The sequence below is a fragment of the Chelonia mydas genome, chromosome 14 (genome assembly GCF_015237465.2).
Source record: "Chelonia mydas isolate rCheMyd1 chromosome 14, rCheMyd1.pri.v2, whole genome shotgun sequence".
Lineage (NCBI taxonomy): Eukaryota > Metazoa > Chordata > Testudines > Cheloniidae > Chelonia > Chelonia mydas.
The window spans coordinates 10805198-10819924 of record NC_051254.2 but is presented as its reverse complement, the minus strand read 5'-3'; the positions used below and the strand labels follow the sequence as shown (position 1 = coordinate 10819924).

Below are 14727 nucleotides of genomic sequence, written 5' to 3'. Positions count from 1 at the left end.
AATCATTACCATATCAAAACTGTAATTTCATGGTGTCTTCTGAGCTTTAAGAGTAATTTTATTTCTTTGTTTCACCTTAGGCTTACCTTATGGATGGGAAGAAGCTTACACAGCAGATGGAATCAAGTACTTTATCAAGTGAGTACTGGCACCAAAGCTATGTAAGCGGTTTCTATCACATATGGAGGATGATGGGGAGAGATTCAAATAATCAGAGGGGGTAAAAAAGCTCTAAACTTTCTAGGAGGAACACTAAATCAGTAACATGAAAAGAAACTTCATCTCTCTTTATATACAGCTTGTTAGTGACATCATTTATCGATTTTCTTAGGGACAAACTTTATATAATGAGACTGGGCTTTTCAAAGAATTCTAAGGGAATTAGGTACCCAGATCCTACTGAAATTCACTGGGAGTCAGGTGACCAACTCCCAACCTCATATTGTCTTGATCAGTGTTTGATCCTTTCAGTGTTGCCAATAGGGATGGGAAAATCCCATCCCCTAAAACGTTCACAGGCCCGAACATTCAAATGCTAAAATGAAAAAATCAACTTTAAAGCTGGTTGGGAGCCTCAGTGCTGGAGAAACATCAGACAGTACTCAGTGATTTGGGGGATGTAGCTCTGGCTCCGACCCTAGGAGCTCTTCCCATAGTAATACACAAACCTTAGGGCTCTCTAGATGCACTGACACCTTTGTTGAATCTGGGCTATGGCACCTGTGCCCCATGCATTACTTAAGCAAAACCCCAGATTCCTTTGTAGCGTCTGCAGTTTTTCCTGGGCAGCCAGATAGACAACTCCGGATACAGCTTGGTGTCTGTGCATCATTTTATTCTATTCTGTGCAGATAGTATCTGAGCACCTCCCAGTAATGCATTTTTTTCATCTCTTTTCATGGCTTCCTCTTTCGTGTTTCTATTCTTTTTTTTCCCTCTCCCTCTTTCCTCCCTTTTTGCTCCTTTTGTCTTCCTTTATCATTTTGTCCTCTGTCATCTATGCACATTGGCGCCCATCGCCATTTCTATAGAGTCAGAATGCTTTGCACATGCAGAAAGCAAAAGAAAATGAATAGGATGCTCATCAGTTTCTTTCTGCAATCTCTTCTGCGTGTAAAGGCTTTGACCCACTGTGTCAGTGACCTTCTGTGTCAAGAACTGGCTGTGAAGGAGTACTGGCTAGCTTGGTACAAAACTAATCAGTTTTTCTTTGTACCCAGACAAGTGTTAAAGATCCTAGATGTTGACAGACACTGACTAAACCCAGTCAACTTCCATCTGCAATCTTTTCACCCAGAAAATGGCACAAGGAAAAGGACTAACATGTTAGTTTCTCTTTGTAACTAGTCCCAGTAGAATGTCCTTTACCATGTGATTACCTTCTATAGCTGTCCATTCAGACTACATCTAAAAGCATCCCTTGTGTGTCAGAAAGTGATGTTCTTGTTTTGAAAATGGACTTTGTAGGCAGCTTTGTATCTGGAATTAAGTTGTTCTGCTATTGTAATGGATTGAAGGAGCAGAGTGGAAGGCATTTCATCATCATTGTAAAGTAAGCAAGAAACTCCCAAGTTTCCTGCCATTGATTTAAAAGAGAAGTTATTACTTTACACTAAAGATATTAATCATAGGCTGACTAACTTAAAATCACTGAGTTCTGACAAGTCAAATTTTCACTGCCTTTAGGTTAGCCTACCCTTACTCAGTGAATATTGCCATTGAAATTGGGCCGGTTACCAAGATATTTTGTCATATTCTTTATGCATTTCAGTGCTTATCAATGCAAATATTTTAGCCATACTAAAAACTGCTGTCTGTATGCACCTGGAGTATTTTAGGCCAAAGAAAAAGAAATAATCTGATACAATTTCTGGGATTTTTTAAAAGAAAAATACATATATGACGTTCTGCTCTGTATATAGCAGGGATGGGCAAACTTTTTGGCTCAAGGGCCACATCTGGGAAGAGAAATTGTATGGGAGGTCATGAATGCTCACAGAATTGGGGTTGGGATGTGGGGAGGGGGTGAGGGCTCAGATGGGGGTGCAGGCTCTGGGGTGGGGCTGAAGATGATGAGTTTGGGGTGTAGGAGGGTGCTCTGGGTTGGGACTGAGGGGTTTGGAGGGCTGGAGGGGGATCAGGGCTGGGGCAGAGGGTTGGGGTGTGGGGAGAGGCTCAGGGGTGCAGGCTCTGGGCAGCGCTTACCTCAAGCGGCTCCCAGAAGCAGTGGCATGTCCCTGCTCCAGCTCTTACGTGGAGGCACAGCCAGGAGGCTCCGCACGCTGCCCCATCCACAGGCACGGCCCCTGCAGCTCCCATCGGCTGCGGTTCCTGGCCAATGGGACCTGCGGGGGCGGTGCTTGGGGCGGGGGCAGCGGGCAGAGCAGAGCCCCCTGGCTGCCCCTACGCCTAGGAGCCGGAGGAGGACCATGCTGCTGCTTCTGGGAACCGTGTGGAGCGGCCCCTGACCCTGCTCCCCGGCTGGAGCGCCGGAGCAGGGCAAGCCCCAGACCCACTCCCCAGCGGGAGCTTGAGAGCCAGATTAAAACGGCTGGCGGGCCGGATGCGGCCTGTGGGCCATAGTTTGCCCACCCCTAATATATAGTGTAACCATTGTCTCAAAGGCCAAGGGTCTTGTCCTCTCCATCATATTAGTGTTACCAAAGATGAGAGGAGATTGAAAAAAATGTGTTCCGGGTGATTACTGGTTAGTTAAATCTATTAATTATGTTAGTCAATAATGCATCATCACTTCAGCTTGTGCAGTATAGTGTAGATGTTATAATAGCAAACAAACTTATTATGACACCAAAAATAAGAATAAGGAAAAATCTGTATGGCCAAATTGCCACCTGCAGTTGAATGAATTTTCAGACAACCCTCCCAAGATTAGAGGAGAGGTGACATTGAGATGTTACAATAAAGCACTGCATAAATTACAATGACAAGCTCTACAAAGCTTTAAAAGTAGTCCCCCTCGGTGACGAGAAAATGCAAAGCACTAAGATCAAGCTCTTCTTGTCATTTGCTCTTGAGATTTTCTTAATTAAAGGATTTCCTTAATGATTTTTTTTTCAGAAAGATTAAAAGAAAAAAGTAGTGCAAGTGCCGTATTTTCAACAAGTGAAGGAAAGGTGATAATATCTTTAAACTTAAGGCAAAAGCATCCAATATGATACATATACAGTTGCATTGCACAGATAAAGAATCACAAAATACCGTCTAGATCTAGGATACCAACATGATTATAAACCATATGAACCTGAGCCAAAGCCCATCGATGTTAATGGAAAGATTTCCACGGATGTTAAAGTGGGCTTTGGATCAGGACCCCTCTATCTTGTTGTTTGTACCCTAATATATAAAGGTTTCCTTTTTGCTGTGAAAGATCATGTTAAGGCTGATTATTTAATACCTACCTGCCTGCCAGCAGGGGTTTGTGAGTTTGATTTATGTTTTCAGAGTGGAAGACACTAGCAAGCAAAGTTAGCATTATTATGAAACAGTTGAGTTAATGTTGTTATGCCGAGTCTGAATCAGAACCGAGCATCCAAATACCCCTGCACTTTTTAAGACCTCAGATCCAAACTTTGCACCCTCAGGCCCATCTCTAGTACCTATTTATTTAGTTAATATCAGGTATCCCTTACAACTTTATTTTCATTATTCTCTAAAATGCTGTAAAGTCAAACAGCAGGGAACGGTCACGTGTTAGATATGCCCTGTGGAGAGCAACGTGTAATATGCTGCTTGTGTCTATGAATATTTTATTGTTGACCTACCTGAATTAAGGTCTGATCCTGCTTCTGTTGAATTTAATAGCCAGAGTTTCATTGATTTTAATGGGAGCAACATTGGCCCACAAAAGTAAAAACTCAGTTTTATCTGTTCGCTACCTGCACGAAGTGAGATGCGGATGCATGTAATTTGGGTTTAAGGTAAAGAAACCTTAGGGTGAGTGAAGGTTCCTAGGTATCAGAGCAAGATATAGTGCCTCCAAATTCCCTTGCCTAGAAGAGTCTCCATGTAATCAGTTAAGTTGGCTCTCAGGCTCCTGTGTGTTGCTGCAGTGGCACAAAGGAGCCTTATCACAGGCCAGGATCCAGTTCACCATCTTTTATACTTGAGAGGTCTTGAAAATTGAATTGTTACTTCTGAGAGAATTCAAATAGGCAGTGAAATTACCATAAAGCTGCTTGATGTCCTGAGAGTAACGAGACATATATCTTTCACTTAAATCATTCCTATTCATCCACATTTCAGTTCTGTACCTGTTATTTTATAGAGCAGGCAAATTACTCTTAATCCTGACCCAAATGAGAAGATACTGTATATCTGCAAAGTGCTAAGTACTCTGGTCCTGATCCAGCTGAGCACTTAAGCATGTGGTTAATGTTAAGCCCATGAGTAGACCCATTGTATAATGGACTTATTCATGTGCCTAAAGTTAAGTACATACTTAAGTGCTGTGCTGAGTCAGGGCCAGAGTGCTTAGTACCTGACAGGATCAAGACCAGTATTCTTACTATATTCATCATACTGGGATAGAATCCATATATTTACGGTGCAGAATCTGATGTGCATAGTGACCCCACCTGTGCAACCTTTATTCATGGTAATTACCACATACTCATTCTCCACACTCACTGACAACTAGTATGAATAAATGTTCCCCAGTCTGAGTTAGAGTTGCACAATTCAGATCGACGCTTTTGAACCAGTAATGTGGACACACTGGAATCAAATCTCAAACACAGTCGAAGCCAGCTTTAGTTGGATTTAGACTTGCAATTTCCTATCCATTGCATTTTGTTCATATTTGTAAACTTGTCATTGAAGCTGGATATAAATTTGTTGTTCTACCTAAGCCTGTCAAGGCTGCTGTTCACTGGTGCAGTTCCAGTATGAACCATGTTATCTAGAAAAGGGCATATGAGGGCAAGTTGTGTTGTATTTTCCTTGCCTTCCTGATCTAATCAGCTGAGATGCCTCCTTGTGATTGGAAAGGTCAGTAGACGCCTTTCCACTTGATTTCTCAGTGAGTGAGAGCAAGATTGTTTTAGCTCAGTTCGCTGATCCTGCTGGAAAAATCCAGGAAAAACAGTTTGTGTGTGTGTGTATATGTGTGTGTCAGACTTTGTCAGGAAGTGATTTAAGCTATCATACTATTCTTCCATCAGGTGGTGAAACACAGCTGTGTTAATATTAAGGGCTCATTCACACAGCAACCTTATCTTGCCTCTTACCAGTTAGGAGAACAGTCAGCTAAAAGTGTGGTTGATGCCCATTCAGTACGTTGTTAAGTTAATAACCGGTGAATCTTAATCATGTGCTGCTTCTGCTAGCTGCCTAATCTGGCAAATTGTTCAATTCCTGTGCGTGCGTAGGCACACATTATTTTGCTTGTGGAGAGGACTTCCACAAAGGCACATAAGAGATGAGGAGGGCGGTGAGTGAGGCCTCTGCAGTGGGGTGAAATTGATTTTCCCCTGAACCATTGTGGAAGTTGTATGTAAAGTAGTGTATTTAAGTTTCTGTGCCAGCCAGCAAAAACAGGAACATTTTTTACTTACTACTACATTGTCTTTAACTCAACACTGGTGCCTGCAGCTAGATATATTAGAGCTGACACAGTATTCTCACAGTGATTCAGAACATCCCATATATGCTGCAGCACTCAAGTTCTGCTTGAGCCATTGTGTTTAATATGCTGATTATTTTCAGACTGATGTAGGTCACTGCAGGCGATGTATACCAAGGAATGTTTTGAAGAAGTAACTTAGGAAATACAAACAAGTAGTGTTTTCCAATACAATTTTACATACTCTGCAGCTTCAGCAAATAAAACCGATAAAATAAGACTCATTTTGTGGAGCTGTACGTAAATTGCATTTTACGTGAAACATTGAAAATAGGGTATTGCCACTTTTGGCCTATAAAAGAGTTGGTTGGTTTGATCAGTCGGTCAGGCTGAAGTGCTTTTTACCTTGCAATAAGCTAGGTTCTGTTCTGTGTAAATCTGAGGTCCCTGCTCCACTTGCTACAGTGTTGTTACCATGCATTTATACCAGTGTGACTGAAAGCCGAACCAGGGCCTCAAGAAATGACTACAGTTGTAGCAGTTGGCATAATCCATCGTTGCTTAAATATCTACAGTAGCAACAAAATAACTGGTCTCACACAGTAGAAGAAATGTCACATTTCACTGTTCATCTAATTTCGTTTCATTTGGGTTCTGTGACCAATAGAAAGTCACAAATGCAGCTTTCTGCTGCCTCAATGAAATGTTGGATCTGCTGAATATGCTTGAGAGGATTCTATTGAGAGCTGCACTTTGAAGCTAAACTTTTGCTGACGTGGCAATAAAGTGCAGATCAGTAGAGGATGAACCTCCCGTGGCAGGAGTTCAGCAGAGAGAAAGCCTCAGATGTTCAGCTGCTTTCCATACCATCCTCACCTGTTGAGTCCGCAAATTTGGGCTGGAAATCTCACAAGAACAGGGTTTCTCATGAGGTTTTCACACTTCCAGTCTTTATCTAGAAATGCAACAATAGCAGCTGTTTCTTAGTACGGTCCTTAGCCAGGATGCTAGGGCCTCTGGATCTCTGTCATCACAAACCCCTGTGGCATATCCCAGACTCCATTGTCCACATCAGCCTTTGCAAGATTAGCATAGAGACACCCTCCTTGATATGCAAAGGGAAAGAGTGCAAAGTTCCCCTGCCTGACCACTGTCTGAAACCTCTCACTCACTAGAGCTCCCCCCACCCCTGCGATTAAAGTGGTGCAGAGTTTCTTGCTCCAGATGTAATTGTATTTTGTTTCTTGTGGACAAATTCAGACTTTGCTTACACCTTTGCCTCCAAGGAGTTTGCACAGAGTGCAAGCCTGTCCAAAACTGGCTCTTTGTAGGACACCTTATAAGAGAAAAGTGAAGCCCTTTGTGTAAAGTCAATCAAAAGTTAACTATTCACAGCAAGAAGCAAGTGCCACAGAAGTCCCCTATCTCTAACTAAGTGTGGTACAAATTTCTAGAAGAGTTTACGTAAAGTTAATAGGCATCCTTTTCTGGAAGGAACATACCCTGAGGTGCTTCTAATCAGCTGATCCTGTTCAGGAGGATTTAATCTAATTGTTGTACGTTTAAATAGGGATTATGCTTGGTATTTACAGCACTAGCACTAATTCTGTAGCCCTCTTGTACTGTTTAGCTGTGAATTTCAATCCTTTCTTTCTCTTTGGTATTTAGAACAGCCAAAGTCCTGAGGTACTCAGAGCTATTTTACCACTGTCCCTCTCCGGTGGGTACAACCCAGCATTGAAACATGTCTTGGTTGTCATGACAGTTGTAATTCCCCAAATGTTGCCACATGTAAACTCACCTTAAATTTGAATTCCGTCATCTTCTTAACATGTGGTTAAGCTTCAGAGTGAACAGAAACTGCAATGACTATGTTTGAATTAATTAATATTTTACAGTTTGCTAAAGAGAATTCTTTTTTTAATTAATAAGCTGCTTCACATGCAAGGTACTTTATTGGGCTATCAGGTAATTGGGGCTGTTAATTCTATCTCTTGTAAATCTCATGCAATAAACACACTCCAGGATGGAAGCTGGACATAAGATTGAGGTAGTTTGCTGTGAAATTTCTATTAATATCTTTGAAGGGGGGTGAAACAGTATGAAGTGCATGAGAAATCAAAGTTTAAAAGAAGTAAACCAGCTGGCTTGTGTTACATACTACAGTGAATCCCACTTATATGAATAACTGACATGAATAAAACATTTACATGGATGCATTCTTTATGGGTGAAACGTTTTTGTATACCTGTCATTGAGAGTTAAAGCTGGCATGTGAATAAAATGTTTGAGAATTTTTTTAATCTCCTCCATTAGGGCATTTGTTAGTGCCTCATTTATTTGTTTTTGATCAGCCACATTGTTAAGCATCCCAATGGTCAAGCACTAGCAAGCCTGGAGAAATTACCTTTCGAACTGCAGTAGTGTCTCTTGATTGCAGCTAAAGCTGTTGTGGGCAGTAAGGCCACGGGGTTGCCGGGAAAAGTTGAGAAGTGACGTAAACAGTGCTGTGGGTTACACACTAGTATGCTGGTGGAAAAAGTGAGTATAATTTGCACTGACTTGACTTTCAGGGGTCTCAAATGAATACAAATCATACGAATGGAGTGGTGAGTGGGGATCAGGTATGGTCCCTGACATACATGGGTGTGCCTCCAGCTGATGTCAGTGAGGGCTGAACTAGGTCCCAAGAGGGTCTGAAGTAATATGACGCAACTTCAAGTAATGTGAAGGGAAAGTTTAATTTTATCTCTCACCTTCCTGCTACAACCAACAAGTCATGTAAGCGGCACTCATTTTTCATAGCCACTGGTACAAATTGCACTGTTTTGCCACTTACACTCATTTTCTGACCAATTTAACCTGATATGGAAGCAGTGGTGTAACCTACATCCGTGAATTTGGTCCAGTGCTTTCTGAAAAGTTTTACCAACTTACTCTAGATGATGCTGAGTTGATGACTGAGCCCATGTGTCTTAGCAGCCAAGAGCACTTCAGGAGCATTTGGGAGTTTCCTACATAACAGAATACAGAACTGGGTATTGAAATCCCTTCTATGAGATTAGGTCCATATTTCTCCTCTCAATGCTGTGGAAGGAGAAGGGAATGGCCGTTACTTCCCAACTGATAAAGGTTCTGAGATCTCTAAGGTACGTAAACACAGGCATTTTTATAAACAATCCCATAAGAAGTTTCCTACCTGGTTGGCACATACATGAAACGGCTCTAAATACCTTCTTCTTTTTTTTCTGAATTCATGGCATATGTTCAGATCGTCTGGTACTTAGGAGAAGATGGTTTGGGCTTTTTAAAACTGCCCCTGTCATCTGCCGTTTATGGTGTATGATGAATTGATCACCTGCAGAGAGGAGGTGGCATCCAACTGCATCTATGAGCTACAATCAAAAAGTAGTGCAGCAATTAATGCTATTTGGTGAGAAGCAGGAGTATGGAAGCTTCTGTCACAGTCCTCGCTGCAGTTCATACCCCAGGTGACTTAATCTTGTTCCCCAGCAGTTCAGCCTATCTGACACAATCGCCGCTTTTGAGGGGAATAAAAAATCCTGTGCAGGATGTGATTCGGCATCAATCCAGTTATGAGCATGAGAAATCCAATTACTCAGATTCCAAAAGGATTTATAATCCCCCATGGGAAGTTCCTCTCTAAAACCCAGGGCCTTGGGTGCAGTTCAGGTGATTTCATGGGTGCCATCACATGCATTCAGAAATGCGTATATAGTGATCAGTTGGGAGACATTCATATGGAAATACCATTTCATCTTGATAAGAGCAAGTTCACTTTGAACCACTCTTGATAGTTAGACACATGGGACAAATTCTGCCCAGATTTTTTTCAGATGCAATCCCCATTGACCTAATTGGGGGTTGTAACTAATGTAAATCAGGGCAGAATTTGACGCGGTCATATGATCTGGCAGTAAAAGACTTCAGGGGAGAGTCATAGCATTCTGTCAGTAAAGCCTGTGAGACAATACATGCTTTCATTGGCAGGCTGTATTTTGATGCCATGTAATATCCCATTAGTTGCTGTTGCTTGGGAAGAATCATAGTGGAAGAATGACATAGAAAAGAACATTAATTTTCTCCCAGAGCAACCTACTCCAGTTAATCTGCTCTGTCTTCCTACTGTGTTTCACCTTTAACATATGGCAGCTCTGCATCATGGGACTAGCACCTAAAATTAGATCTGGCCTTGCTATTCTCCCTCCCACTGCCACCCACTTCTTGCATATGTGTAAAATTGGTAAGGAGCAGCTGGGGATTTTGCCCCCTATAAACACCATTTTCTTGCTGCTTAACAAAAGCAAGTTCCTACGCTTTGACATACACTATAGTCTGTCTTAGACTGTGAAAGCACAACTTGTACTTTAAATATGTCTTTCCTGGAGAACAAGATGTGAATTCCCAAATATTTCAATCCTCTGGAATGCCGAGAGACCAGTGTTTATTTTTCTGTTTTATGGCAAAGGAAGGGATAGTACTTCAAATGTTATTTTTTCATAATTCACCCAAGAGCCAGAAGCTTTCCTTGTGTGCTTAACTGCCCTAGAGTGCTGCCAGGGAAGAATATTTCCTATTGCTGATGTACAGGCAAAAGGTTTTGTGAAAACATTGAGATGTGTTAGTCTCTTTTTGTCCACCCCCTTGCTCTGTAAACCTATTCTGTTCCATCTATCAGTGGTTCCGTAGCAAATACATGCAGGAGCAGACACAACTCACAGACAAAACACTAAGATATTTTAAAGACTTCCTAGTACTTCTGACACCTTAAGAGCAGTAAAAATTGTTCAAACCATTTAAAAACCAAAAGACACAGATATTTATCTAAAAGAGAGGCTCTAGTTCAAAAAGGAATTTAATTTAGGGAATTCCTATAGCCTGTGTTATGCAGGAGGTCAGATAAGGTGATCACAATGGTTCCTGCTGGCCCTCTAATCTATGACTCGGGACCAGCCTGCTTTTTGACATTTGAAGGAACTAATATCTTGTGAACTGAGACATCCTTTTAAAAATCCCTCTCTGTCATGCAATGAGGAGGAGGTGGTGGGAACAGATGGCTGTCACATTGTCTTTGACCATTCATTGTATCTGTAGGAAACCAAAGAGACAGATGAGTATATGCCCAAGGGCCAAATCCTTCTGCCTTTTACGCCATCGTAAATACTGAGAGACTTCATGGAAGGCAAGGGAGTTACTTGGAATATCCACCAGTGTAGCTGAGAACAGGTGGTGGTCTGTGGTAGGTAACCAAGTAGTCTAAGACAATACTCAGAAAAAAAAAGAGACCATTAAAGCACAGAAAAAATGGTATAGTGGGTTTTGTAATCAAGCTACTAAATCAAGCAGCCACCTTGAAAGCATGCCTTATCATACCCTTTAGAGTCTTATAAGTAATGGGTGACATCAAATAGATCATAAATGTCTAGTATGTTTGTGTCTGGTGGGAGAAAGAACCACAATTAATTTTACTGAAAGCTGGATATTTACAGAAATCTATTTATGATTTAATGACTATTTAAGAATAACAAAGCACTGATCATAGCTGGACAACCTCTATAGCATAAATGGAAATATTTACAACAGTAGGGCTAAATGTATCATCTTAAAAGGAAAACAAATTTCACTTGCATTTACCTACTGAATGCTAAATAGAAACTGTAAAGCTGTAGGCTGATAAGCCTTTCTGTGACCAAGCCTACCCCCAAACATTTCCACTGCATTACAAAGTTGGAACTCTTCTTAGTTCCTTAGACCCAGGTCCTGCTCCGTCCCTTTGTGGATTCAGAGGCTGCTAAACACAGCTTCACCTTTGCAGTACTGCTGCACGCGGTGGGTGGCAGAAAGGACCAGCATCTTGTATTTTATGAGCTGCAGGTTATTTTGATAATAGCCACAGTATTTACATGTCTGTGAAATCTTCTTTCTAGTTCAAATCTTAGTAAATCCGCTGTAGTTCTCATTAGGAGTAGACTTCTACACTCAACATCAAGGCTTCTGTTTAAGTGAGTTCCCAATGGTATAACGAGAGACAGCACGATCTGCTGGGTTGAGTTTGGCATTTGCAATCCAATATCTCCTGAATTGTAATGCCGGCTCTGATCCTATCTCCCTGTATAACCTAGGGCAAGGCATTTACACCATAATTTTCAGAACTGCCCTCAGTTTTTGAGTGCTGAATTTAGCATCTACCAATAGGGCTGATTTTCGTAGGTGCTGAGTACTGAGCCTAGTTGGAGTTGCTCGTGCTCAGCACCTCTGAAAATCATGTCTTTGTCATAAATTTGGCACTCAAAATTAGAGGCCACTTTTGAAAGTTTTTGCTTTGACATCTCATCCTCAATTTTTCCATCTGTAAAATACAAATATTGTATTGTAAGAAGAAAAGCTGTAGCTCACGAAAGTTTATGTTCTCACGAAAGCTTATGCTCAAATAAGTTTGTTAGTCTCTAAGGTGCCACGAGTACTCCTTTTCTTTTTGTGAATACAGACTAACACAGCTGCTACTCTGAAACCTGTATTGTAAGAGTTTGTCAGGTAAGGTTGGTAGAAGATTGTGTATGCTAAGTATTGTTGTTATAAAGCCTTTAATCCAAAGGGTTTCAAAGTGCTTAGCAAACTTACGGTCAGACAAGATTTTCAAAAGTGACCCATAATTTTGAGTTCTGATTTTTTTGTACCCAATTTGAGACATCTTCAATGGGTCTGATTTTCTGAAAGTGCTAAGCACCAGCTCTCTGAAACTCAGGCCCCTCAGAGGTGTCTCATGTTGGCCAGTTAAAAATGGAGGCACCCAGAATCACTTGTCACTTCTGAAAATCACGTCCAGAGATCGCTTGCATCTACCAATGGCACAGAGACCCCTCTAGGGTGAGGTGGGGCTTCTGATTAACAACACACAACAACAGTTGAGCATGGGCTATGAAGAATACTTTTACCAATGGAAACTACATGAAGAAGTCCAGATAGGCAGAATGGAATTATTTGAAAAATGAAAAATATATCAAAGTTTTTGAAGTAGTTCAACTCCCAGCATATGTGGTTATAGTGAATTCATCTATTTTGATTTTCAGTGAATTCATTTTGTGTTATTGTAAGGGAAATAACCTGAGGTAAAACTAGGGGACTTGGCACTGGCTTGTATGATAACATGAGTTTGTAATACAAGAATGTTAAGACTTTAAGCAGCTTCTGGCTGGGTTGGGGCTTTTTTGCGGGGGGTGGGGCAGGGAATTCCCCTCCCCCCCATTATCACGCACCAGAACGGAGAAACATTCTTTTGTCCTCTGCAGATACTGTACTTCCCAATCAGGTTCTGGCATAGCAGGTCATGTACCAGTTTACATTTCCTCCCTGTGAGGAGAACCCTAGAGCTAAATTCTCTCTCACTTGTACGCTCATAAATCCCACCAAAGTGACTGGAACCAGTTCTGATCTCTGTTTACTGCAGTAGAGTTACTCCAGCTTTACACAGGTGTGACTGAGGGCCAAACTCTCCACTACCGGGTCGTTTCCATGTAGGGACTGGAAACTTGGTGAGTTCAAAATCCTGTTAATTCTTCCATTCTTGGAGCAGGGTTTGCCACTTTGTGGAAGAGGCCACTAATCCTTACACTCCTTGGCATCTGCTGAGACTGTCAAGAAGTTACTGCACAGGGAGTTGGTTTTTTGTGACGTAGACACCTATCCACTGGGCACCTCTGACCCCTTGCACATAGGCTACTGAATTACCCTCTCATGGTGGTAACACTCAATCACTACTGACTCAGGGAGATTTGAATTGTAAGTGAATGATCATGTACCCCGTCACCAATTCCAAGTGTTTACTCAGCACTGGAGCAGTTTACACAGCACTGGATCCTACTATTATTATTGTTTTGTTTCCAGACCGGGCCATTTGTGTATTGCTGCACCTTCTTATTAATACCACTAGTAGTACCAGTATTTGGACAAATAAATGATCTTCTCAGTGATGGCTAACTCTTATGAATCTGCCCATAGACTTTTAATATGCTGCTGTTTAATGGGTTTAATCAAGGAATAAATTGGACTCTTTTCTTGGGCTTTCATTTTATATTATTTAACTACTAAGCCCCTTCAGAGAAACACAGCATGATTGAGGGTTTTGTGTGTCACATTAGGACCTGAGCCGGGGAGATGATCGGTGCCCTCAGTCTCACTGAAGCCAAGGGGCGCTAAGGGCACTAACCATCTTCCAGAAGCTGCTCAGTACCTCAGGCCCTTAATCTCCATCTCCTATGCTATGCCTTCCCTACAGGTGTTTCTTATAAAATGTAATCCTGGGAGAGAGTCAAGCCAACTAAAAACTAAACAGAAGTTATTTTTAAAAAATGTTTATTTTAAATTCAGATCATCTGGTTTTGATAGTTAAAAAAAACGTTACTTCACACACTGCTTGTGGTGTCTGATTTCTGAAAATGGTCTTCACCCGCTGTTCTCAAGATTGATTTACTATAATTACCCAGTTTTACCCAATTACTACTTTGATCTAATCCCCCTACAAAGCTGAACAACTTTAGCTATGGTTGAGAACAATTTCCTCTTTGCAGACCTCACCAATGCTAGCATCAGCATAAGATGGCAACAGCATGTTTTCCGCTTCACTCGATTAACTGAGAATCTCTGTATAATATTTAACAGCTGGCTTCCAAATACTGACATTTTAAAAGAGGCTACAAAAGCATATAGGCTGGTTTTTGAGTCAGAAATCTTGACTGGGTCAGCGGTGTACGAGGGCCACAAGAGTTGATGGCCACGCTCCTGTTTCACCATAATCAGTCAGAGCTGATTTCACTGAAAAGACAAAGACAGGTTAAGTCAAAATGAGAAGAGCAGAGGGGTAAAAGTGCTGTCTCCTAAAAGCCAAGGGATAGTTTTGATCTCAGAAAATGTGATCATAGATACATAAAAGTGGGCGTGGGCTGCATTATTTATACCCTACCATTAACTAGACACTGGCTGCAGCCTGTATGTTGAGTTTGTGAAGTACTCTATATGTGTCATATTCTGCATGGTCTTCCAGGGCAATAGAACAGACACAATTCTGATGCACAGGGGGTCCCAACCACAAAGCACTACAGCATGGGATTTCTCTCTGTGCCACCATG

At 41.5% G+C, this 14727-nt stretch overlaps 1 protein-coding gene across 15 annotated transcripts in view; it reads left to right on the top strand.

The window, feature by feature from the left end:
- The window catches only part of STXBP4 (syntaxin binding protein 4), a 143919-nt gene that overhangs the window by 106897 nt on the left and 22295 nt on the right, over positions 1 to 14727 (top strand). For 14 of the 15 annotated variants that reach the window (XM_043528425.1, XM_037914673.2, XM_037914675.2 and 11 more), the window contains one exon: positions 81 to 138. In XM_043528425.1, the coding sequence (XP_043384360.1) occupies positions 81 to 138 (58 nt within the window). Of the gene's footprint in view, positions 1 to 80; positions 139 to 7249; positions 8472 to 14727 lie in introns of those variants that run through there. The other variant, XM_037914669.2, reaches the window with a different exon arrangement.